Here is a 24,787-nt window from a genome sequence, read left to right as displayed (position 1 = left end):
TATTGTGAGGATGAAAGGAGATACATAGGAAAGTACTTTGATATTTTAAGATATTTTATATTAAATACCATTTTGCAATACTTTATGAGCTAGTTTGGTTCAACAGACCTGTATATATATGCCTTTTTTTCACACCACCCATGTGGCCCCGATTTATGATGATATTTTATTATCTGTCAGACATTTTTCTTCAAAGCTGTGTGTGTGTGTATATATATGGAAGTGGCCAACAGTCCTCTGTTGACACATTCATTTTCCCCGATCCCCACTGGGTCAGCCCATGTCCTAATTTACAGACCAGTGGAGGAGAGTGCAGCACACAGCAGACTTTTACCAACCAGACATTCTGAGTTGAGCATGTCCTGCAGATGTACTGTTTCCTCCAGTGACCTATCAGTCTTCATTTCCTGTGTTCTGGCAAATGGTTTTGATAAAAAGTGTACAAATGATAGTGTTGAACCTGCTGAAAGAAACTAAGGAAAAGTATCTTGCAAGGCTTTAAAATGCACACTTAATAGCAGATCAAGCCTCTTTCAAGGAGGTGGTAAAGGAAGTAGAGTATAGACATCAACAGAGAAATTAGGACTCAGTGGAAATCCTTTAACATTATTGAGGATATACACACCTTTACAACCTGAGAGTATGAACCATCAGTTATGTGATAGAAGAAATTGTTTATTGAGGCATAAGATGCCTTCAGTCAATTTGAAGAAAATGGCAAAGCTGTGTCCAGCCTGCCATTCCTCATCTCCATAGGTACCTTCACAGGGACGATGCTGTAGAGACAGGGCACGGTGCCAGTTCAGAGAGGGCATCTCTTGTATGGTACGTCCATATAGTGGGGAAGAGGGAAAAATTTAACATGATATCATACTGATATGGAAAGACACTTAAGATGTATAATGGGATGAGCAAAATGGTCCGATCTTATTGACCTATAATTAGCACACATAGAATAAAGTGTAAGAGACCAAAATTTTAACAGTTGTTTTTTTTTGGTGGAGAGATAATCAGTGATTAACTTTTTTTGTAATTTGCGTCTTCTAAATTTTCTATAATAATCATATTCTAATTGTATTGTGCTACTAAAAAAAAAGTTAAAACAGTGAGGGGGATCTTTGCTTTTTAGATATGAAAATGGAAAGCAATAGTATTTAAAGTACAGGGATACCAAAACAGGAACATTATGACCAAAAACAGACAATGCTGGATAGACCCATGTGTAGGTACTTAACTATGTTTATGTGTATGTACTTAGTATGAAGTGAAGAGAGCACCACATAATATATCAATAAATGGTTAAAAGATGCATTGTTTCATGAATATTATTTGAAAAATTGAATTGGGGTGGGGAGTCAGCTTAAGGCCTTGTATCATATTATACACCAAACTTCATTTCAGTTAATGTGTTAAATATAAATGAAGCCTGAAAAATTAATCTGAGAAAAATTTGAATGAATATTAACTTCATTATTAATGAGCATAATACAAGTGCAAAACATATATGAGAATGATTAATAGATTTGTCTGCATGTAACTTAAAACATCTGTACATTAAATATTATAAAAATTAAAAAGGAAATGACTAACTGGGATGATTCTTGCAATAAATATAATAAATGAAACTAGAGATTAATATAATTAGTATAGGAGCTTGTTCAAATCAATAAAAAAAGTTACCAAGGGCTCTCACCCTTTCCCAGCACCAAAAACACATCCCCCCTCCACCCCCCCCCCCCACATATGCAGAAATGAGCAAATGTGAACATACAATCCATCCGGGAGGAAATGCTGATAACTGATTAAAATGTGAAATTCATTGTCTCCTTTATTTTTTCTCCATTTTCTAGTTTTCACAATGAGCATATATAACTTTTATGCCTAGAATAAAATCAACAATTACAAGAAATATTAAAAGAACTTACAGTTCTAATAGAACACACACACACGTGCATACATCTCTCTCTGTGTGGTTTGCATTTGTTCTGTGCATACCCTCTCTCTGGTGTATCTTTTGGCATTGAGGAAGTTTTATAATTTTGTTTCCTTTATATTAATACTTGTATATATTAACCTTAGTCCCTTCTATTGGTTTCCTCCTGGGAGTTATACTGAACTTAGCTAGTCGTTTCTTGCCCGATGCCTATTCCCACCCATTTCTAATTTATTGTAATACTATAATCAGGGAGATTATTTTGCTTCTTATATACTCTCCCCCTTTTACCCCATTTTTAAGAGTCCCATTGTATCTTCATTGTCAGCACGTATAACCTCTCATACTCTTCTGTCACCTTTATATCCCCGTCATTGTCGTAGTTCTGTAGATCATTGTTTTTATTGTACACTATGAGTTGTAGGATCGAAGAACACATTTCTTGGCTGTGTGAAGATTACTCTCCAGTGGATTCCTCAGGAAGGGCTCATGGGAGCAGTAATCCCTGAATTTTTACATGCTCAAAATATTTTATCAGTGGCTTTTATGTGTGAAGGTCAGTTTGGCTAGATACAAAATCTTTGGCTCACCTATCTTTCCTTGAGAATCCTAAATAAATTACTCTACTATCTTCTGGTCTAAAGTGTTGCTTTGAAAATCTGATGCTAATATGATTTTCTTTTTAAAAGAAATATTTAAAAAACACCTTTTAAATAAACTTTTGGAATATAATGTTAAAATTGTTTGAACTCCTTATTAAATTTTGTTAAATACTTTTAACACAATTTTGACATACTTCCTTTTTAAACTAAACATCTGTATCTTACTACTTATATTTATTGTTAACTGTTATTAGCAAATGTCTAACTTTTAAAATAATAAAATAATTTTAGGGGACTTCCTTGGTGGTCCAGTGGTTAAGACTGTGCTTCCACTGCAGGGGGCATGGGTTTGATCCCTGGTTGGGGAACTAAAATCCCGCATGCCATTCAGTGCGGCCAAAAAAGTAAATAAAATTTGAAAGTTTAGATCTATAAAAAAATAGTTTTAGTTATGACTTTTGTGTAGGTTAAAACATAACTTAAAAATTACAAAATAGAAATATATTTATTATTTTAAAATAATAGCATGCAAATGTTTATAAAGGTAAATAGTAAAATGAAAACATAAAAATTCTCTTTTTAATGGAATTTCTAACTCATGAAGAAGCATTTTGTATAATGAATTATGAAAATTACTTGTCTAATACAGAATAGTGAGAAAATTGGACTAAGGAGAGGGAAATCAGAAAATGCTACTTACTGTATACTTTGTAGAATTAAAATGTACCAGCATTTTTAATATGGTTGAAGCTAGATTTCTCTTTATAAACATATTGGGGAAAGCATACATCATTTTACTTAATGATGTAAGATTATTTGTCTGAGGGAAAGTGTTGGTAATAAGCAAATCAGTTGCAATTTAGAAATTTCAAGCCCAGGATTGTTTAAGACTGTGATCTCAAATTCTCGAGAAGTGTATAGAATTACAATGTGTGGGGCTTTTCTAATAAAAAAAAAATTTCTATAGTTTTTTATCTGTTACCAAAGAAAACGTAAAAATGTTTTTATTCCTCTTAAAAACATTAGTCATTATTGTGTGTGTGTGTGTGTGTGTGTGTGTATCTGGAGATCATGGTTATGATTTTTATCCCAGATAAAATGCACAGTAAAGCTCATGCCATTTAAAGGAGTTCTGCTGACCCTAGGTGAATAATAAGTAATGCTCTCTAGTTAGAAAAGTAGTGTGCAAAAGTGAACAGTAGTCTTTCTAGTCATGTTTTACAAGTGTTTGGGAACTGTGTTTGTTAGTGTTTTCAACTCAACATTTTGGGCAAGTTCGTTTCTATGGAAATGCATCTTCATTTTTACAATGGGAGTCAGTGAGTAGATTGGACCCTAGATGGGTGAATGCTTATGTTTCTATACTAACATGTTTTAAAATTCACTTGGATCATGATCTGAAATTTCATTTGAAATCATCTTTTCTTCTAACAAAACATCTCTTTGAATTTCAGACTCCACTGAGGTATACAAAGACATTATTGCTTCCAGTTGTTCTTGTCGTGTTTATTGCAATCATTAGAAAGGTAGGTCTATCACTTAAGAGCACTTTCTCATAATAGAACATTTTCTTATTTCTTCATTTCTTGTGTAGTTACATATACTAGGCTACATGTTAATCTAATACAATATTTTATATAGATTTATTGAAACACATTCTGTATTTTCTTACTAATAGCCTTTGATGAACATTTATAAGCCTTAAAAACATTGTGCTAGTTGCCAGCATAAAGTAGATCTAGGGAAAGGATGCTCAAGTTTTGATAGTCATGTATTTTGAAAGATAGGATCAGAGGAACCCTCTTGACGCAGATACAATTGTTTTTGCTTATGTGAATTATTACTGATTCACTTTTAACTTTTATGTAATATTTCTTTAAAATATTTAATATATGCCTTTCTAAGTCATTTGTGCAGTATTCATTAACTTCTGGATAGAGTTTATTATTAATCAAAAGGAAAAAATAGAATATTAACAGTGTATTACTAAACTTGATAAAATAGACTCCCAACTTGACTTTGATAATGAAATTTTAAGTCCACATATAAATCAGGCCAGGGAAGTTCCAATCTTCAGTAAAGAGTGATGTAATAGTCCCTCTTTTCTTCTTTTAAGAGTTGGTGAACTCTGTAAGTACAGGTGTTTTAAGAGAATGAATTGGGGTTAGTCTGTAATCAAAATGATAGACCCTAAAAGTTTTCTGATTTGTAGCTATTATTTTTGTGTTAATACAGTGTCATATATTTGTAGAATATTCTGTACTATAATTATTATTTACATCATATATTTGTAATCTCCCCAAACATTTCATCTACCTTATTTCAATTGGTTCTTCAACAGCATTATGGGGTACACAGATATTATTATTTCCATTTTGACAAGTGCAAAATTATAAGGTCAGTGAGGTTATTACCAGCCTCACATCATGTCCGTTAAAAAAGCAAGGGAAGAGTGAGAATCAGACTGTACCTTTACCCCCCCTCATTGAGTGTTGTATAGTATTCAGCTTTGTAGTCTCACAGCACTTTTTAAGTCTTGTCAGTTGATGGTTAGTCAATTTCTGCTGTATGCCAGGCTCTGTGCTCTTTGCTTCCTTTGTTTTCTTTATGTGGGTGGGCACCCAGTAGGTAATAAAAAAATACTAGATGTTGGCAATCCAGAATGTATTAAAAAGATAGCAACCTGGATGGCTAGAGATGATGAAAATGACTAGATTGGGGTCAAAGAAAGTGGGATGTTTGATGTAAAGAAGAAAGACTTAAATAGAAAGAGGATAATTCTTTTCAAAGACTTAAAAGGCTACCACTTGGAAATAAGATTATACTCATTTTGGCTCCTTAATATTATGGCCAATTCTAAGAGTTAGGGCTTTTGACCAGCATTGATCTGGACTGATTAGGAAAGTGTTATAGGTTTAATCAGCAGCTAGGTGGTTCTTCCAAGGGCTGAATTAAAACCTATCAGGCAGTGTCACAGAGGACATCCACATTGGGGACAGGATTTCAGATTAGATGACCTCCCAGTGACTGCTAAATATGAAAACACAGTGTTTAGTTAGTTGTGCTTATCAGTCTCTGAGCCAGTTCTCCAGTTATGTGTGTGTATAATTAAGAAGAGGCATTGCCAACAACCTGGGCATGGTGGAATTCTCTTAAAGGTGAATCGGAAGCCAAAAGGTGAAGTTTCAAGACCCTTCTTAGTTGTTGTCCACCTTTAGGGAGATCATTTAATCCTTCTGAGCCTGTTGCTCATTTTTAAAATGAGGATAATAAAACTTATCTGAACAGGGTTGGATATAGATATGATGAAGTACTGTACAAACGTAAGATTTTGTTGTTGTAATTACTATTTTCTGAATTACTTCTTATCTCCATACTTCTGTATTTTTAAGTAAATAAAAGTTTGAAAGTTTAGAAGATACATTATTTGAAATTTTCTTTTTCCCAATACGGCTGTTATAAAATGTTTAAAAATCTATTTGCAGATTGTTAGTGACATGTGGGGTGTCTTAACTAAACAACAAACACATATAAGGTAAATATGCCATTAATGATTTTGTTACCTCCTCTGTTTATTAAGTAGTTATTTACAGTATATTAATTTTATAGTTACATGTTGTACACTCAACATTTGTTAATTGATGTTTCGATTGTTGCCATCCCCCTTCTCCGCTTTTCTCATTATTCCCCATTTATGTAGAGCTCAGCACATCACTTGTTCATTCCCCAAATCGCATCCAGTATGATCTGACTGTAGCCCTATACTAATCTATGCTTGAAGGATACAGCTTTGTGCTTCAGTTTGGCAGGGAAAACAAATTACTCTGTTGATGGTTTTAGGAGCAATGGACAGCTTTTTGAGAGAAGAGCAGGAAAATGTAAAAGTGGACCCACACCTCATTTTTACATAAAATAAATTCCAGATGGAGCAAAGATTTAAATATAGAAAAAAAAATGAAACTCCCAAATAAACCAAGAGATTATTTTTATAATTTTAGGGTTAGAGATGCCTTGTTAAGTATGACATAAAGCCTATAAGCTAGAAAGAAAGATTGACAAGGTTGACCAGATAAATTCTTTGGTTTGGTAAGATACTGTAAGCACTGTTCAAAGAAAAATACAACTTGGAGAAAATAGTTGGAAATTATAACAAGCGCCTAATGACCATCATACATAAAGAACTGCTATAAATTAATAAGAAAAATACTAAAAACCCATTTGAAAAATGAGTGAAAGACTCAAATGGGCAATTGAGAAAAAAAAAAATTCCCATTTTCCCTTTTCCGCTACACTAATGTCCCACAGATCTCCTTTCTGCTCTTTGACCATGACAAGTAGCTTCCTGCCTCTGCAATTTTGCAGTGGTTGTACCCTAAGTCCGTAGTTGTGCCTCCTGCTTTCCGCAGCCTGGCTTGGCGTGACTCACTCCTTTAATCCTTGCTTAAATGCCACCTCCTTCAAGAAGGCTTTCCTGACCATCATTTCTGAGTAGATCCCTTGTCTCCTTCCTTGTTATTCTCCACCATCACACCCTTCTTCTTTCTCTCGGCATTTGTCACCGTGTGTGCTTACATACTGATGTGTTGCCTGTGTCTCCTGAAGGGGGATGGGGTCATTTCTGTTCAGTTCAGTGGTTTATATGCAGTGCCTGGCACATAGGAAAGAATAGTAGTTGAGTGAGCAAAGACTTACGCATGACTTACAGATACATGAAAAAGTGCTCCGTCCCATGGTAAAGATAAAAGTGAAAGCCTTTTTACTTATCAAGTTTGTAAAAATTAATAATACCCAGTGCTTGCACGCGTGGGAGGAAGTGGGTGGTAGGGCAGTTAGGCAATACAAGCAAAACATACGGTGGGCCTGTCCTTTAACTCTGCAGTTTCACCAGTGCAAATGTGTCCCCTAGAAATGCTCACGGAAATGCAGAGGTGATGGTACAGAGATGCCCACTGTGGTGGTGTATGTAATGTGGAAAATGTGAACAACCAAAATATCCACTAGTGCGGGATTGATTTACTTATGACCCAGTCATAAAGTGGAATTTCTTTATGGAAATATTTCATCATACATCCTTGAATTAAAAAATTACAAGACATATACATGATGATTACACTTTTGTTTAAAATATAAAGATTTTGTATGTGTCTTTGTACATCGGAGGGATATGGAAGGATAAAACTTGTAACTGTTAGGAGCATGGGATTAGAGGATGGAGCAAAGGAAGTTTTAATTCTAATTTCATTCTTTTGTGGGATTTTTTTGGGGAGTAGAGATTATTGAATTTGTGTGTCTATATATTTTCTTTTATAACACACAGCCTTATCTATTGTTCTTTCACCTCACCAGTGATAAATTATTGCATGCACTCTTGAGACAATCCTTGTTCTCGTTTAGAAACAATTTACTGTAACTGTGCCCTTACTTCTACCTGATGCCTTTGAGGGCCAGGGAAAAGAAAAAAGCTTCTGGTATGTAATGCCAAAATTTCTCTTCAATTGAGATGAAGTTTTTTTAAGAGTTCAGAAGGAGACTACCGTTATAACTATACTATGCACCTCTGGAAGAGAAAGGTGGAACTTTTCACAGAAACAAAACAGTCTTTTCAATAATAACTCAACTATAGAAGTAACTATAGAAAAGCACTGAGCTTCACGGGGCTCTCAATTCAGGTAGGATCAGAGCTTTTTGGAAAGGAGAATGGCACATCGACATTTCATTTTGCATAAGTACCAAAGTCATATGCGAATGTAAAAAGGGGAGAGGTAGGACATACATTTTAATTCTCAAGGTGTGAGTATCAGTATCTCCTTTATTCAGGGAACTAGGGGATAAAGTAGGATAGAGACAGCATGATGAAGTAGAAAATATATTGACTCTGAAACCAGTCAATATATAGACCTGGCTTCGCCTCTTACTACCTCTGTAACCTGTTTTCCTTAGCTGCCAGTTAGGATAATAAACAGTTGTAAGTAGGATAATAAATAGTTGTAAGATCAGAGTTAATGGAATGTAATGATCATATTAACATTTTAGGTGCTCGGTAAATGGTAACTGATAATTTTTACTTGGCATGAAAGAAGAATAAAGGAGGATCCATTTCACTTCCTTCATTTGCCCAGTAATTTTACTGTTTGCTAACACATCAATATATTTGAAAGCAAGTCCTCAAATCAGATTGTGTGCTACCTATTCAATTAACCTACCTAATTGAATCATTTGCTCATTCATTCAAAAAAAAAAAGATTGAACTCTATGTGCTAGGCATTGTTTTCTAGGTCTTGGAAATAGATCAGTGTTTAGGATAGAGAAGGTATGTGTTATCAAGTCGCACATTTGTGTCTCTGATCCAGACTTCTCCCTTGAACTCCAGATTTATACATACGATTCCCTGTTTGTCATTTCTACTTGGGTGTCTAATGAGAATCTCAAATTTTGTGAACACAATACTGAGCCTCAGAATGTGCTTCCCTGTCAGTACCGTTCTCCTGGATCTCCCTCATCTCATTCTGCTCCTTGCTCTCTCTTCTCCCTAATCATGCCGTCTTTGTTGTTAGCCTATCAGGGAGCCTGCCACCATGAGGCTTTGCCATGTCTGTTCTCCTTGCCTCAAGTGCTCTTCTTCCCTGAGGGATCCTCAGGCTCAAACTCTCAGCTCCTTCAGGCTATGCTCAGATGTCACTCAGTTGGTGACCACACTGATAATATATGCCATCCCAGTCACCCAGCACTCCCTGCATCTTTTACCCTGTTTCCTTTTTTCCCCACAGTATTTATCGCCATGTGATGTATGTTTATTTGCTTTTTGTTTGTCTCCTTCAACTTATATGTAAACTCTGTGAGGGCATGGATTTTTTTCCATCTTGTTTACTGCTCAAGGCTCAATGAAATTGAGTGGATGGATGGATTTGTACCTGGTCCTCCTGAAGGGTTCATTTTAGTTAGGAGAGACATATGATAATCAAATAAACCAATAAGTGAAAACTGTGTTTTCTGTGAGAAGATAAAACAGGGAAATGGAGTGGGAGTGATCAAGGTAAGGGGCACTGAATATGGGAGTCAAAGGCGGCTCGCTGATGTTTTAAGGTATAAAATTAGTCTAGTGTGACTGGAGCACAGTGATCAAGAGGGAACCTGGTAGGAGATGAGTTTCCAGGATGGGAGGTGGGGAACCAGATTAGGAGGACTATGTGTAGCATGGTAAGGATTTGAGAGTTTACTTTAATTACAAAAAACCCCATAGCCGATTGTAAAGTTTTAAGTAAGGGAGTGAGTGGCATGTCTGGATTCCCATTTTCAAACGGTTGCTCTCACTGCTGTGATGAGACTCAACACGGGGTCGGGGTGCAGGAAGGGGACCGGAGTGAGATGTGGGGAGGATATATGGACCTATAAAGATGCAGCCTTTCTTAGGAAATTAAAACTGTCAAGCAAAGGTAAAGCTGGCATTATGTGGCTATTTTTATATTCCAGAGCTGCTGCTGAAAAAAAACCTTGTGTGTGGCTTCCTAAATTGTCCCTAAAGCAGCTAGAATTTACGGCAGAGCTGAGGGGCTGCTGAGGACAGGAAGTAGGGGTATGGGACTGTGAGGGCTGCAGAGTTTCTTTTCACTCCCTGCTTTGCCAGGTTATATTACCAGTGAGGTACCTGATACACAGCCAGCGAGCCTTGTTGGCCTAATAAATACCCGTGTAGTCAGATATGGGATATGCAAAATAAACTGTTTTAAAAGACTGTAGCACCAGTTTTGGTTTATAACTTTCAGTTATTTTGATTTCATGTATGTGTCCTGAGGGCATATTACAGAAGTTGTAAAACTCATATTTGTAAGATAAAAATGCGCATGATTGAAGTAAGTGCTTCCGTAGTGATTCAATGATAGTATTTCTTTTTCCATTTCAGAAAACACCAACTTGATCATGGAGAGGTAAAGACTTAATATTACCAAAATTTGGCTTGTTTTAATGTTTGTATATGTTTGGATTTTTCTTTCTAGTTCCATTTTCTAACTTTATTGGTAAGTCAGTAATCATCTTCAAAATAGGCCTCTATGTGTTTTTACGAGAATACTACAAACATGACCATTCATTTGTTAGAGCAGTTAGGTAGGAAACTCATTTGGTCGGCTCTGATCATCCTCAAGGTAATAGCAGTTCATTGCTGGAGACCATTTAGACGCGTATGCAGAGTGTCTTTCGCATGATTAGGGATCACTTTTCTCTCTGCTCACCTTGCCCTGAGGCCTCAGAGATGTGACTGGTTGCTGTTCTCATCTCCTGGTGATTCAGCCTTTTTTTTTTTTAAATTGAGGTATAAATGACATATAATATTATATTTCAGATGTACAACATAATGACTAGAATTTATATATATTGTGGAATATCACCATGTAAGTCTAGTTAACATCCATTACCATACATAGTTATTCAAGGTTTTTTTCTTTTTTTTTCTTGTGAAGAGGACTTTTAAGATGTACTCTCTCAGCAACAGCATGGTGACTATAGTTCATGATACTGTATTTCATATTTCCATCTGGTTCAGAAATGTGGGCTTTATTAACCCTAGGCTTGATTCTGAGCAGAATTATAGGACCACTTCCCTTAGGGACTTTATAATTTTAGCCCTCTAATAAAAGGGACAAGTTTGAAAGTGAATTTTAAGACTTTCAGAAATCAAAATATTGATTATAATATTAAATATTATTAAATATTATTTCAGAAATCAAAATATTGTTACTAAGAAAAAGTACCCTTTTCCATATATTCACCAATTTAACAATATATTCTTAAACTTCACAAATAGTAGGAGTAAAAATATTTTCTCTTTCTTTCAGCTGGTTTATCATGCATTGCAGCTGTTAGCATATACAGTTCTTGGTGTTTTAATTATGAGACTAAAACTCTTTTTGACGCCACACATGTGCGTTATGGCTTCCTTGATCTGCTCAAGACAGGTGAGATGATTGTTATGTTGGCATTATAGCTGCTATGATAATTTTACCCCAGCCTTTGTTATTGAGTGGCCCTAAAATAATATTAAATTACCCAAAGTTCTTTAAATTGTTTATAATTAAAGTTCTTCATGGTTTTGTACTAATCTTTCCTAAGGGGTAAGGGCCAAAGCAGATCCCTTATCCTTTTAACTTCTAAAATAGTCCTTGGTGTACAACAAACACTCATTCAGTGCAGGCTGAATTCATGAATGATAACTACAGATATTGATAGAAAGCGATGATCGCACAGGGGCCCACACTCAGAAGGACTCTGCACCTAGATTGATGCTCTGCTGTTGCTGTTTTGAACTTCTTAAAAAATGTCAGACAAGGAACCCACATTTTTTTTGTTTTCTGGCTGCACCATGTGGCATGTGGGATCTTAGTTCTTGACCAGGGATTGAACCTATGCCCCCTGCAGTGGGAGCATGGAATCTCAACCACTGGACTGCCAAGAAAGTCCCAAGGAACCCACAGTTTTATTTTGCACTGAGTCTGGCAAATTATGTAGGTAGGCCTGGCCTTACCCGAATCTGGGAGTAGAGCAAGTTGACAGAAGAGTTTCTTAAATCATGTCCCACCTATATTAGGCTAATGGTAGAATTGTTTTGATCCCTCAGGTTATCGTTCCTGGAACTTTTCCTTAGAATTATTAGTCCTGTATCAGGGATTCTAGCAGAGACTGTATTCTTCTCTGGGAAGTTGGATGCAGGCTGGTTTGTACTAACAGTTGTCAATGTATTCTTAATTTGGTTTCAGCTATTTGGATGGCTCTTTTGCAAAGTACATCCTGGTGCTGTTGTTTTTGCTGTGTTAGCAGCCATGTCAATACAAGGTTCAGCAAATCTGCAAACCCAGTGGAATATTGTAGGGGAGTTCAGCAATTTGCCGCAAGAAGAACTTATAGAGTGGATTAAATATAGCACTAAACCAGGTAAAAAAAGGTCATATTATTTAGCTGTGGTTTTCCCTACAGTTTTATGTACAACTGAACAATCCTCAGCCCAAGTTACTTCCAATGATTTTACTTCCAGGAAAACTGTGGTTTTCCCTACAGTTCTATGTACAACTGCACAATCCTGAACCCAAGTTACTTTCAATCTTTCTAAGCAATCCTGCTTCTAGATTATCCAGAAAGAGAGAGATGTCAGTCTTGCTTATGTAGTTTGCAAAGGAAATGTTACATCTATTTTCTTAGTAATTTATTTCTCTATTTTACATAAATTCTAATTTTTTTCAAAGTATATCCAAAGTTTTGCATGGCACAATTTAAAATAATTTATGTTATCCTTATTTTCCTAATGAATTTTTAATCTTAGCCCTTCACATTCCTTTTTGAAATGAACTCATGGAATGTGATATTTTATTCATGTATAGAAAGAGAGGTTTTTGTTGTCATCTGAGTATCAAGTGACTGAATATTAAATCATCTTCCAGAATTCCTAGGTGCTATAAAACTTCCCTAGTCAATTTGTTACTTCTTTCCTAGAAGCAAGAAAAGACATTAAAAACAAACAAAAGAAACAGAAATCCTCAATGATGAGACATATGATGAGGCTTTATCTTCCAAGGAAAATAGTTTATCCAGGCTTGGTTGCTGACCACCATTTTATTAGCTACCTGACTTCATTCTGGTTCTGTCATTGACTCTGTATCATGATTTGGGCCTCAGCTTTTTCACCTGGGAAGTAACTGAGTTGACCAGAAGGAGACCCCTTGTCATGCTCACCAGGTGTCTTCCTAAGACCTTCCTTCCTGCTTTGCAGATGCAGTGTTTGCAGGTGCCATGCCTACAATGGCAAGTGTTAAACTCTCCGCACTTCGGCCCATTGTGAATCATCCACATTACGAAGATGCAGGTTTGAGGTTAGTACACAAATATCACATTGTTGAAAACAAATTTTTCTTACAAATAGTGAATGAGGGAACCAGCAAAATAATGAGAAGTGTTTCAAAAGGATATGGTGAACTGGGGTTTATAGAGTTTGGGGACAAAGAATGCTGAAATAAGATGGCTAAGTTCAATACAAACTGTTAAGGCCCCATAGGACAATAAAACTACAGTCTTTGGGGTTATCTTCTCTCCTAGGCAGTAAAAAGAAATCACCCCATGTCTGTTTTATACAGGTTACAGGGCTCCAAACACCCAGGTCCTTATTAGTTATCATCACCTTTTAAGTTCCCCAGAAGATTCACTAGCCTATAGTTTTTATTAAGGTTTTCTTATAGGCTATTTTTCTTGAATTCTGAGGAGTCAGTTGAGATGGAATCCCATTCAAAGAGGATTTTTTTCTCATTTTCACCAATATAGCCTACTAGAATGGTCTTGTTTTTTTGTTTTTTTTTACTAATTTTTTATAAGTTAGAGTGTTGTGTTCTCTTTGTAAAGGAAATAGATTTAATTTTCATGCAATTTCTAGGTTGATCAGCTAGTCATTTCCTAAGTAATTGGTGAATCCTTATTAATATTTTGTGTAACAGCAAGACATACCTTTTATAAATAAAAAGCTTTTTCATTAAAAAATCAATGTTAGCAAACTAATTTCCAGAGCAATTGTGTTGAATAAGTTTCATTTTTTGTATTTTGTTTTTTTTTTTTTAATTAGGAATAAAATGGAGAGCCATTTAATGCTAATCGTTTGTTCTCAAAGTTAGGACTGTTGTACCTTTAAAGTAGTCCTGTAGTTGTGTCTGTGTAGCTCATACTCTTACTTGTGATAGAGTGATGGAGAATTTAAAACAAAAACAAGCACTCAAACAAACCAAAAGACTAAGTTTGGAAATGAAGAGATTCATTAAACTGAACTTTTTCTCTCAGGACTCTTGTGCTACCTGTGCTTTTCTCCATTGACCTCCCCAGTGCCCCTCAGCAGGAACTCCTGTGCAGAATGTTCCCTTGACCTGATTCTTCTGTACAGTCTTTCTTCTAGTTCCATTCAGTGCTTTTGTCCAAATAGGTTGATTGCATTCTTTTGATCTTGAAAATCTTCTGCCTAATTATTTTTCTTTAGAGCCAGAACAAAAATAGTATATTCAATGTATAGTCGAAAAGCAGCTGAAGAAGTGAAGCGAGAATTGATAAAGTTACAAGTGAATTACTACGTTCTGGAAGAGTCCTGGTGTATAAGAAGATCCAAGTGAGTACTTAATACAGCATTTTATATTCAGAAGACATTAAAGTTAATTCAGTCTCATGGCAAGTGCTTTACTAGTTGTATGTGTGAGATGTATATAATAGCAAAGTACAAGCAGAAAAAACTTTTTTGATAATTATTTGGAGTTTTTTCTTTTCTAGTCATTTTAAACATCTATTTATTTTATAATGATTTACATGTGCACATTACCTTAAAGGTATTGGCACTTATTGATAATTTCCCAAATTGTTCATATTTGCCTTTGATGTTCTTTTGAGAAACATTTATTTAAAGTTGGATGTATTTTCTTTCAAAAGACTTGTGGAGTCTGAAACCAAATAATGGAGAGTCTCATTATAATGAAGTCAGGCAGCTTTGTCCATACCACATCTCTGCACCATACCATATCCTGTGATAGATGGGACCCCCCCTCCCAGCATCAACTCAGAGTGAACTTCTTTCTTTCTGTTTTGCATCTTATTTGAGTGGGAAAATAATTAACCTTACGGTGACCCATATTCTCTTGGGTTTATAGTTTTAAAAAGTATCTATTTCCACAGAGAAGTTCACTAAGCAGATTAGAGCAATAAGAGTAAGATTTTAAAAGCAAATGTGAATTCTAAAGTTGACTATTTAGAAATGTTACACTTGGGTGACTAGACAGCAGATGATAGCTTGCTATTAAAATATCAGAGCATTCACCCCATGAGGAATACAGAAAGGAATAGTTTTATCAGAAATCAAGGATATTTTATGGAATACTATTATTTTTAAAATTCTCACTACTCTTTAAGTAAACAGAAGTCTCCAGGAGATTGCTGTATCTGTGACTTAATCATACTCATTTACCATGTATTTCAACAATACACAAGGGTGTTAAGATGAAATGATTAATATTGACTTAGGAGTAAAGATAGTTCTGTGACACAGTACCTATCAAGCATTGCCCACAAGGAAACTCAAATAAATTTTTATTGTTGAATGATTTTCCATTGAATATGTCACAGGTGATTTGAATTTAATCAGGATCTACAGAAAATGTTATTGAGTCATAATTTAGAAAACGCTTTAAGTCTTTATGAACGTAAGAATATATGTGAAACTTATATACATAAACTTTAACTTTGTTATATAAATTCAGGACAAAAAGTCATAAGCATCTCTCATAACAATTTGATGAAGACACTGTAATAAATGAATGGTGGGCTGACATTTGCAGTCAGAAGGACTGTTTTTTGGCAGAGATTTCCACCAGCATTGGGATCTTCTTTACTGACTTAGGGTTTACTCTCCAACTCTCCAGTTCAGTGATGCCAGCCTGAAACACCTGTAGGTTACTGGAACATAAAAATTATTTCATGACCTTTTTTCTCCAAGCTAATGATGAACCTTGATTCAAGATTCTTCATTTTTTCCTAGCCTCCTGCATAGTGTTATGAATATGTGGAAATTGCAGAGGCTAAGGTGCTTCATTCTGAAAAGAAAAAAGGGACTTCCCTGGTGGCGCAGTGGTTAAAAATCCGCCTGCCAGTGCAGGGGACATGGGTTCAATCCCTGGTCCGGGAAGATCCACATGCCATGGAGCAACTAAGCCCGTTGATGTTGATGGAGCTAAGATGTTGACGGAGCTCCTTGGATTTGCATAGTTGTAGTAGTCTCATGTTCTGATGGACAGAGCACTGGTTTTTGTACACAAGAAAGGATCAAAAGACAAATTTGGGAAGTATGGCAATAAATCTTGCACACTAAACAAAGTCAGCAGTAAAGTAACTGGCTTCTGATCATCTCCATTTAGAGCTCACTTACAGGCATTAAGACTGAGAGTTGAGAGGGGTGGAGGTGTGTGCCAGCTTCCCCGCCTCTGGACCTTGACTTGCCCTTGTTGTATTTGTTGCAGCAGGAGTGGGGAGGGAGGAAGCTGAAGAAGTGGCTTCCTCTCATCTGGTTTCCCTGCTCAGTTACTGAAAGAACACTATCTACTACAGGATTATAAGTCTCAGGAAATCTTAGATAGGTGCACTCTGCTTAAAGCTGGAGACAAAACACAGCTGTGCTTTCTGTCCTGACAGGGAAGCAGGTGGAGGGCGCAGACAGAAGAGGAAAGGGAAGAAGGACTAATACTTAGCACATACCTTTGCAGAAGGAAGAACTGAGTTTCTGGCCAGAGAGCTCTCTACCAGAATCGGGATCTTCTTTATTCCCTTGGCCCTCACTCTCCAATTCTTTCTGTTATGCCAGCCTGAGACAGCTGTATGTTACTGGAAAAGAAAGCTATGGCAGAACAGGGGGAGCAAGTGGGGAATTCAAATAGGAGAAGAAAGGGAAGAGGGACTAATATCTATCTGGAGCTTAAACTGTGCTTGGCACCTTGGTAGGCACTGTATTTATGTGCTCTCATTAACAGAGTGGGCTAATTGTGTGCTTGATTATTCCTTAAATACTTGATACCCTGTGTTCAAATACAAGTAGGAAAATATACTCAAATGCAAGTTGTAGATGAGTTTTTAATTAACTCCTTTTTTATTCTCAGTTCTCTGCTCTCTTTCTCATTAATTCCCATAATAGAGTTGACATAAAATTAAAATACGTGAATTCAGAAGAAAATTATTCAGATTTTCACTAATGCCATTTTAAAGATGTAGCTGGCTGGCCTGGGGAAACTTCAGAAAACTCGGAAAAGGACTAAAGGATGTTAGACAGAGCTCACAAAGGCAGCTCTTTGCCCTCTTCTTTTCCTGAAAGCAATTGAACTCAGTAGCTGGTACTTCATATATGTTTTACTCTCTACTGTCATTGGCCTGCAGTGTAATAACGGTTTGGCCTTAGTATGTGTGAGAAAATTAAAACATAGAAAATCCAAGTTCAGTCATATTTTCGTACATCGATAGAATCTAGTGTCGACAAGGGTGTGCAAAAAAGTGTGCACTGAACACTCTGCAGGAACACTCACTGGTAATACCTTTTTGGGAGATACTTTGATAGAAGCAAAGTGAAAATTGTATAGCCTTTTGACATAGTGATAGTGCTGCTTCTAGAAGTTTAGCTTACAGAAAAATATGGGCATAACATTGTTTATATCAGCATTGTTTTATAATGACAAAATGAGAAACAAAATATCCATCCATAAAAGAGTCGTTAAATAATACATAGAATTACTAGCATCTATGAAAAAGAATAAAGTAGGTCTTTATGAAATGCAACAATGACCACTTTTCATTCCTAAGTGAGGAGTCCCAGATTAATCTTGTTTTTGTAAAAGCAACCCAGGAGCATCTGTGAATACGAATATGTCTGTGCCTATGTTTTTGTGTGCTTGTATGTCTGAACGTGAAAAGGTCAAGCAGAATGTATGCTGGATTGTTTATAGAAGCCACCTCTGAGAAACGGTGTTGGAGGTGACAGTGACTCACTTATTTATTTTGATAGGTTTATATTTTGACACTTTTTGGGTGAAGGTTACCTTTAAATTAAAAATGTTATTGAAAAGGAGAAAGCATGTGCATTTCTGTCTAGTGCTTGCCTCGTGGTGGAGAGCAGGGGAGTGGGACTGCCATTGGGAATAAAAGGGACTTGTTGGAAATGGTTTTTTCTCTTATAAAGAAAAGTGAAACAACTATGACAAAACATAAGCTGTTGCAAATCTCTATAATTTTTCCTTGATTTTTCTGTTTTTAATATTTTAAAAAAACATAAACATTGTGAAATTCCTTTCACCTTTTTTGTTTCTATTGATATTTGGAAGAGTCCAGCCCAGTTGTCTTGTAAGAATGTTCCACATTTGGATTTGTCTAATTTATTCCACATGATTAGATTCAGTTTGACAAAATTTGGCAAGAATAGTACATAGAAGATGTGTACTTCCATTATGTCACTTTGGTAGGTACCTGTAACTTTGTTCTATTATTGGTGATGCTAAGTTTGATCACTTGATTAAAGAATGTTCCCCAATTCTCTCCATTTTAAGTAGACAAATCTCCTTTATAATCAATAGCCTTTCACCAGGTAGTTCTTGCATCCACTTCTTAAAATTCCCTGAATCAGTTATTACATTGATGATTATAAAATAGTTAGGTAATACATATTTGAAAGTAATATATCAGTTACTGATTAGGTGATCTTTGACGTTACTATTGTAATTGTTTGGGGGCACCATGTACTGTACCCATATAAGATGGCAAACTTGATGGGTGTGTGTGTCCTGACTTTTCTACCAACCAGCCATTCCCATCTCTCTCCCTCTCCTTGGGCCTCCCTACTCCCTGAGACACAGGCCAATTAATAACCTTTCAGTGGCCTCTAAGTGTTCAAGTGAAAGAGCTACATATCTCTCACTTTAAATCAAAAGTTAGAAATGTTTAAGTTTAGTAAGGAAAGCATGTCAAAAGCCAAGATTGGCCAAAAGCTAGGTCTCTTGTGCCAAACAGTTAGCCACATTGTGAATGCAAAGGAAAAGTTCTTGAAAGAAATTAAAAGTGCTACTCCAATGAATACATGAACGATAAGAAAGTGAAACAGCCTTATTGCTGATATGGAGAAAGTTTTAGTGGTCTGGATGGAAGATCAGACCAGTCACAACATTTCCTTAACCCAAAGCCTAATTCAGAGCAAGGCCCTAACTCTCTTCAGTTCTATGAAGGCTGAGAAGGTAAGGAAGCTGCAGAAGAAAAGTTTGAAACTATAGAGTTTGGTTCATGAGATTTAAGGAAAGAAGCCGTCTCCATAACATCAAAGCGCAAGGTGAAGTGGCAAGTGCTGATGTACAAGCTGCAGCAAGTTATCCAGAAGATCTAGCTAAGATCATTAATGAAGGTGGCTACCCTAAACAACAGATTTTCAATGATGAAATCGCCTTCTATTGGAAGAAGATGCCATCTAGGACTTTCATAGCTAGAGAGGATAAGTCCATGCCTGGCTTCAAAGCTTCAAAGAACAGGCTGACTCTTATTAGAGGCTAAAGCAGCTGATGACTTGACGTTGAAGCCAGTGCTCCATTTATCATTCTGAAAATCCTAGAGCCCTTATGAATTATGCTAAACCTGTTTTGCCTGCGCTCTATAAATGGAACAACAGAGCCTGAGTGACAGCACAACTGTTTATTTACAACATGGTTTACTGATTTTGTTAAGCCCGCTGTTGAGACCTACTGCTCGGGGAAAAAAGATTCATTTCAAAATATGACTGCTCATTGACAATGCACCTGGTCACCCAAGAGCTCTGGTGGATGTACGACAAGATTAACGTTTTCATGCCTGCTCATGCAACATCCATTCTGCAGCCCATAGATCAAGAGTAATTTCCAAGTCTTATAATTTAAGAAATATATTTTGTAAGGCTATAACTGCCATAGCTAGTGATTCCTCTGATGGATCTGGGCAAAGTCAGTTGAAAACCTTTTCGGAAAGGATCCACCATTCTAGATACCATTAAGAACCTTTGTGATTCATGGGAAGAGCTCAAAGTCTCAACATTAGCAGGAGCTTGGAAGAAGCTGATTCCAGCCCTCATGGATGACTTTGAGGGGTTCAAGGCTTCAGTGGAGGCAGTAACTGCAGATGTGGTAGAAATAGCAAGACAACCAGAAGTAGAAGTGGAGCCTGAAGATGTGACTGAATTGCTGTAATCTCATGATAAGACTAATGGATGAGGAGTTACTTCTTATGCATAAGCAAAGAAAGTAATTTTTTGAGATGGAATCTACTCCTGGTGAAGATGCTGTGAAGATTGTTAAAATGACAACAAAGGATTTAGAATATTATATAAACTCAGTTGATAAAGCAGCAGCAGGGTTTGAGAGTACTGATTCCAATTTTGAAGGAAGTTCTACTGTGGGTAAAACACTGTCAAACAGCATTGCATGCTACAGAGAAATCATTCATGAAAGGAAAAGTCCATCAAGGTGGCAAACTTCATTATTGTCTTATTTTAAGAAATTGCCACAGCCACCCCCGCTGTCTGCAACCATCACCTTGATCAGTCAGTAGCCATCAACATCAAAGCAAGGCCCCCCGCCAGCAAAAAGATTGTGAAGCCTTATCACTGAAGTCTCAGTGATGGTTAACGTTATTTTAGCAATAAAGAATTTTTAAATTAAGGTATGTAATTCTACTGCACACTTAATAGACTTCAATATAAACATAACTTTTATATGCACTTGGAAACTAAAAAATGTAACTCACTTTATTGCAATGTTTGCTTTATTGTGGTGGTCTGGAGCCAAACCCGCGATCTCCCGGAGGTACGCCTGTATGATGTTCTGTGTCAGTATATTACCACTGAGTATGTGCTTGATACAGTCTCTCCCTTAATCGCTTATGTCATGGGTACTTCCCATTTTACAAATGTGGAGAGGGAGACTGAGTGAACTACCCAATACAAAATTCTTGGTAAGTAGCTGAGGCAGAATTCAATGGAGATTTCCTACCCCAACACCTGAATTCATGTATATTATATGTCTTTTCTTTCTTTATAGTTACCTTCGCTGTGTTCACCTTATTCTCAAGAGGATTTATGGTAGCTTACATAAATATAAATAACTATGATAGGATTTAAAAAAAAAACTAAGAAAAAAATGACATGAGAGCAGGAACATAAAAAGTGTGTTCCTTTATCTGCCATTATATAATGTACATTGATTTTTAATCTGCACATTAACTTTTCTAGGCCTGGTTGCAGTATGCCTGAAATCTGGGATGTGGAAGATCCTGCTAATGCTGGGAAACCTCCCTTATGTACCCTCTTAGTAAAGGAGTCCAAGCCTCACTTCACCACTGTATTCCAGAATAGTGTTTACAAAGTCTTAGAAGTTATAGAGGAATGACCGCTGCCTACAGAGAAGTCCACCAGTAATGGTTATCATGTTTTGCTAATAGCTTATGCCTTGTTTTTAATTCAAATCCCCAAAACTTTTATAAGTAACTGTTTTCAAATGAAAAACATCTTATTTGGTCAATTTGAATGTCATTCTGATTGTAAAAATACTTATACGTTTATCAGTTGGTTACTATTTCAATGCACCCCTTAAAATTTGCTATGCAAATGAGTATATGCTTGTACTTGACTTAAATATTTGTCCTAAAGTGAGCAAAGCTACCTGTATAAAAAATATGATGGGTTGTGACAAGGGTGATATGAAAATATAGTCACTTACGGACTGTTTAGGGGCTCATTTTACAGTTCGTGGACTATTGATGCCACTTGCTTTATTCTCTGCGTTTTGCTGTTGTCTTTTGAACATTTCAGCGATTATTGTAAGTTCCTCAGTCAAGTCAGCCCCTGTCATCAACTTCAGTAAGAATAGATGGGGCAGACATGCGTATTTGCTATGTAGAACTCTGTTTGTTTCACTTCTTCACATTCTTTTCTCTGTTGCTCTCGTTAATGAAGCATTTCCTGCCTGTTATTAATCCAAGCTCTTGGACCTAGTCCTTAAGACCAAATTCCTGTTAACTGCCAACCATGTGGCATTAGTGTGTGTGCGTCTGTCTGTCTGTCTCTCTCTTTCTCAATATTCTTTGTCAAATAAGTGCTATTTACACATTTAGTTGCTTAGCAAGTACTTATTCTTGGTTTAAAAAATTTAATGACAATTGTGTATTTTTAGTATTCATTTTTAGTATTGTTCAAATGTTTATATTTTAATAACTTTAAACCACTTAAAATTTTTCATGTATAATTGTAGACTTAAGAAAACTATTTTGAACAACCACAAATATAATGCATCTAGAAACTAATGTATATTTGAGTAGACATAATTTATAGTGGAACAGTAGACTGTAGTATGTGGTAATTTTTCTTTTACTATTAAGATACAATAAAATATGACTAATTTTTTTGTCAAATAAGTAAATGAATAATGATAAGTGAATGGAGTTTTTATATTTTACTTTTAAAATTGCCTGTCTTTAATAAGACGAAGCCTTAAACCTTATGTTATAATTTTGGTTCCAAAAAGCATCATTTCAGTATGAGGAATGAGTATATTCAGCCTTCCTCTTTGTTTTTTTTCTTTCCTGTTTATTTTTATTTGGAAAATTTTCCAACCTGCTTTAAATTTCTAGTATGAATTTTTGTTTCTTAAAAGTTAATTTGTGTGAAATGAGATTCTTCAAAACAGTGAATCCTCATAGTTTTGAGAAATGGTTTTAAGATTTAACGTTCTAAGCAAACCATGACTCTGGTGGACTACACGTTTAATTACACAGTGTTCTCTTTATTAACCACAGGCAGATTAACCTCATTGTGGATTGTCCTTGAGACCTGAGTCCTCAGGGATGGTTTCCGGTGCCCACTCCGGGGAGCCAGTGAAGAGCTGTTCTCTTTCTGCCTTCTCACCAGAGCCCAAGGACAAGCCTGGTCTGGGGGAGGCACTAGCTTGCTTAGAGCAGACAGCTGCCGAGACAGCCTGGGCTGAGGACTGTGCAGCCCCCAGTCTTCCCCAGAGCCCGCCTCTCCCAGGGAGCCTCCTTCCAGCGGAGATTGTCAGTGTCTTCAGGTGCCTGCCCCCTCTTTCTCACTTACCGGGTGACTTATTTCTTGGTCTTTTGCCAGTCAGAAAACAAGGAAGCATCTGGGGAGTTGTGGATTAGGAGTAGAATTTGAGCAATGATGAAGCAATGCAGAAAAATGGCAAGTGGGCACTTGAGGTCGAGGAGGATGAGAGGCACCATGGGCAGGAAGAGCGGAAGTGTGTGCTCTGCTTTATTTGCCATTGTTTCTCTCGTAAATATGTTTTATACATCCAGCAGTTACAATTTTTTTAAAAAAATTTTACTTTTAAAGTTCTCTATTCTTCCCACCTTTCAGGAATTCCTTTCCCAGTAAGTTCACATGTAATTATTTGAAATTCTATATAGGAAAAACATTAAAATACTGTTATAACTGTTTCATATGCTGGGAAAAGATAAAAGTAATCAAATTAGTTTTGTTTTTTTTTTTTTGCCAGAAGACTCCTTTTGTAACAGTATTTATTGATGTAACTCCACCAGCAAACTATGAGTATATTTTAGGCCAGTCAGTTTAGAACAGAGGCCTTGGGCTACACTGCACACTCAGCCTTGGTCACATCTGGTAGCAGCCGGTGCTGTAGATTATTAATATCTTTTATGGCAGCACAGAGTAGTGGTAGGTTTGATATACATGACAAAATAGTATTAAAGCTCAGTATTTTATGCATTTTTAGCATTTAAAAATATTTTGCTTTAGTGTGAGGAAGGTTAGGATGGGCAAGGAAGTGATAAAATAGCTATTGCTATGACATAAAAAAAAACAAAGTTGGGGCATTATTTCTATAAAAAGATAAGCCTCTAAAAGTGCTTAGCAGAAACAGCGTAGTGTTAAAATAGAACAATGATACTAAGGAGAAAATGAAAGGATGTATCAGAAATAAAGTGATAATGCATAGGGGAATTGTATTTTTATGAATTTTATGCCAGTTTACATGTACTATATATGTTAAATAAAAAAGATCATGAAAAATATAGAAAGTATTTTTTTGATTGTTATTTTCATTTCCTCCTTGGCTGTGGACATGTTCAGCCTCATTCTGTAGTCAGATAACCATGAACTGGTTTGTGACAGATTGCAGTCCTGAATAAATGGGAAGGGTTAAAGGTCCATGACACCACTTAGTCCTCTCCATCAGTGGTGGTATAGGTGTTGAGGTTCCCCATACTCTTCTTATGTTTATGGCATTATACACTAACATTTCCTTTATCATTTCCATGAAGGGACACAATCATTCTTTAAAGCCATATTTTGAGGATAATTCCAGAATTGCTGAAACCTTCTTTTCATACATTAGTTCTAAACCACAGTTTGGTCTCATGACATTTCCTAAATTATAGCTCCTTGTATTTGCTTGATATAAGCATCAACTTAGTTTTTGTTTGTTTTGTTTTTAATCTGCTTGGAGGACAGTTTAGCTTAATTCATGCCTGTATAATATTTTTACACAGTAACACCTTCATTCTCTGACATGTTTGAGGTCAGTTATTCTCAAATATAGTGTGCATCAGAATCACCTGGAGGGCTTGTTAAAACACAGATTGCTGCATCCCACCACAGAGGTTTCTGATTCAGTTGGCCTAAGGTAGTGCTATATGATCTGAATGATTGTGTCCCCAAAATTCA

At 36.2% G+C, this 24,787-nt stretch overlaps 1 protein-coding gene across 3 annotated transcripts in view; it reads left to right on the top strand.

Moving 5' to 3' along the window:
- DPY19L1 (dpy-19 like C-mannosyltransferase 1) overlaps positions 1 to 24,141 on the top strand; it is a 95,706-nt gene extending 71,565 nt beyond the window's left edge. The window contains exons 15-23 of one of the 3 annotated variants that reach the window (XM_067746698.1): positions 3,990 to 4,061; positions 6,021 to 6,070; positions 10,436 to 10,460; positions 11,367 to 11,486; positions 12,285 to 12,459; positions 13,292 to 13,391; positions 14,537 to 14,662; positions 21,320 to 21,501; positions 22,882 to 24,141. In XM_067746698.1, the coding sequence (XP_067602799.1) occupies positions 3,990 to 4,061; positions 6,021 to 6,070; positions 10,436 to 10,460; positions 11,367 to 11,486; positions 12,285 to 12,459; positions 13,292 to 13,391; positions 14,537 to 14,662; positions 21,320 to 21,476 (825 nt within the window). In that variant the 3' untranslated portion in view covers positions 21,477 to 21,501; positions 22,882 to 24,141. Of the gene's footprint in view, positions 1 to 3,989; positions 4,062 to 6,020; positions 6,071 to 10,435; positions 10,461 to 11,366; positions 11,487 to 12,284; positions 12,460 to 13,291; positions 13,392 to 14,536; positions 14,663 to 21,319 lie in introns of all 3 variants that reach the window. The other 2 variants (XM_067746699.1, XM_067746697.1) reach the window with 2 other exon arrangements.
- The last annotated feature ends 646 nt before the right edge of the window (positions 24,142 to 24,787 follow it).

The sequence above is a fragment of the Pseudorca crassidens genome, chromosome 8 (genome assembly GCF_039906515.1).
Source record: "Pseudorca crassidens isolate mPseCra1 chromosome 8, mPseCra1.hap1, whole genome shotgun sequence".
NCBI lineage: Eukaryota > Metazoa > Chordata > Mammalia > Artiodactyla > Delphinidae > Pseudorca > Pseudorca crassidens.
Note: the sequence above shows the minus strand (reverse complement) of the source record. Positions and strands in the feature narration are given on the sequence as shown.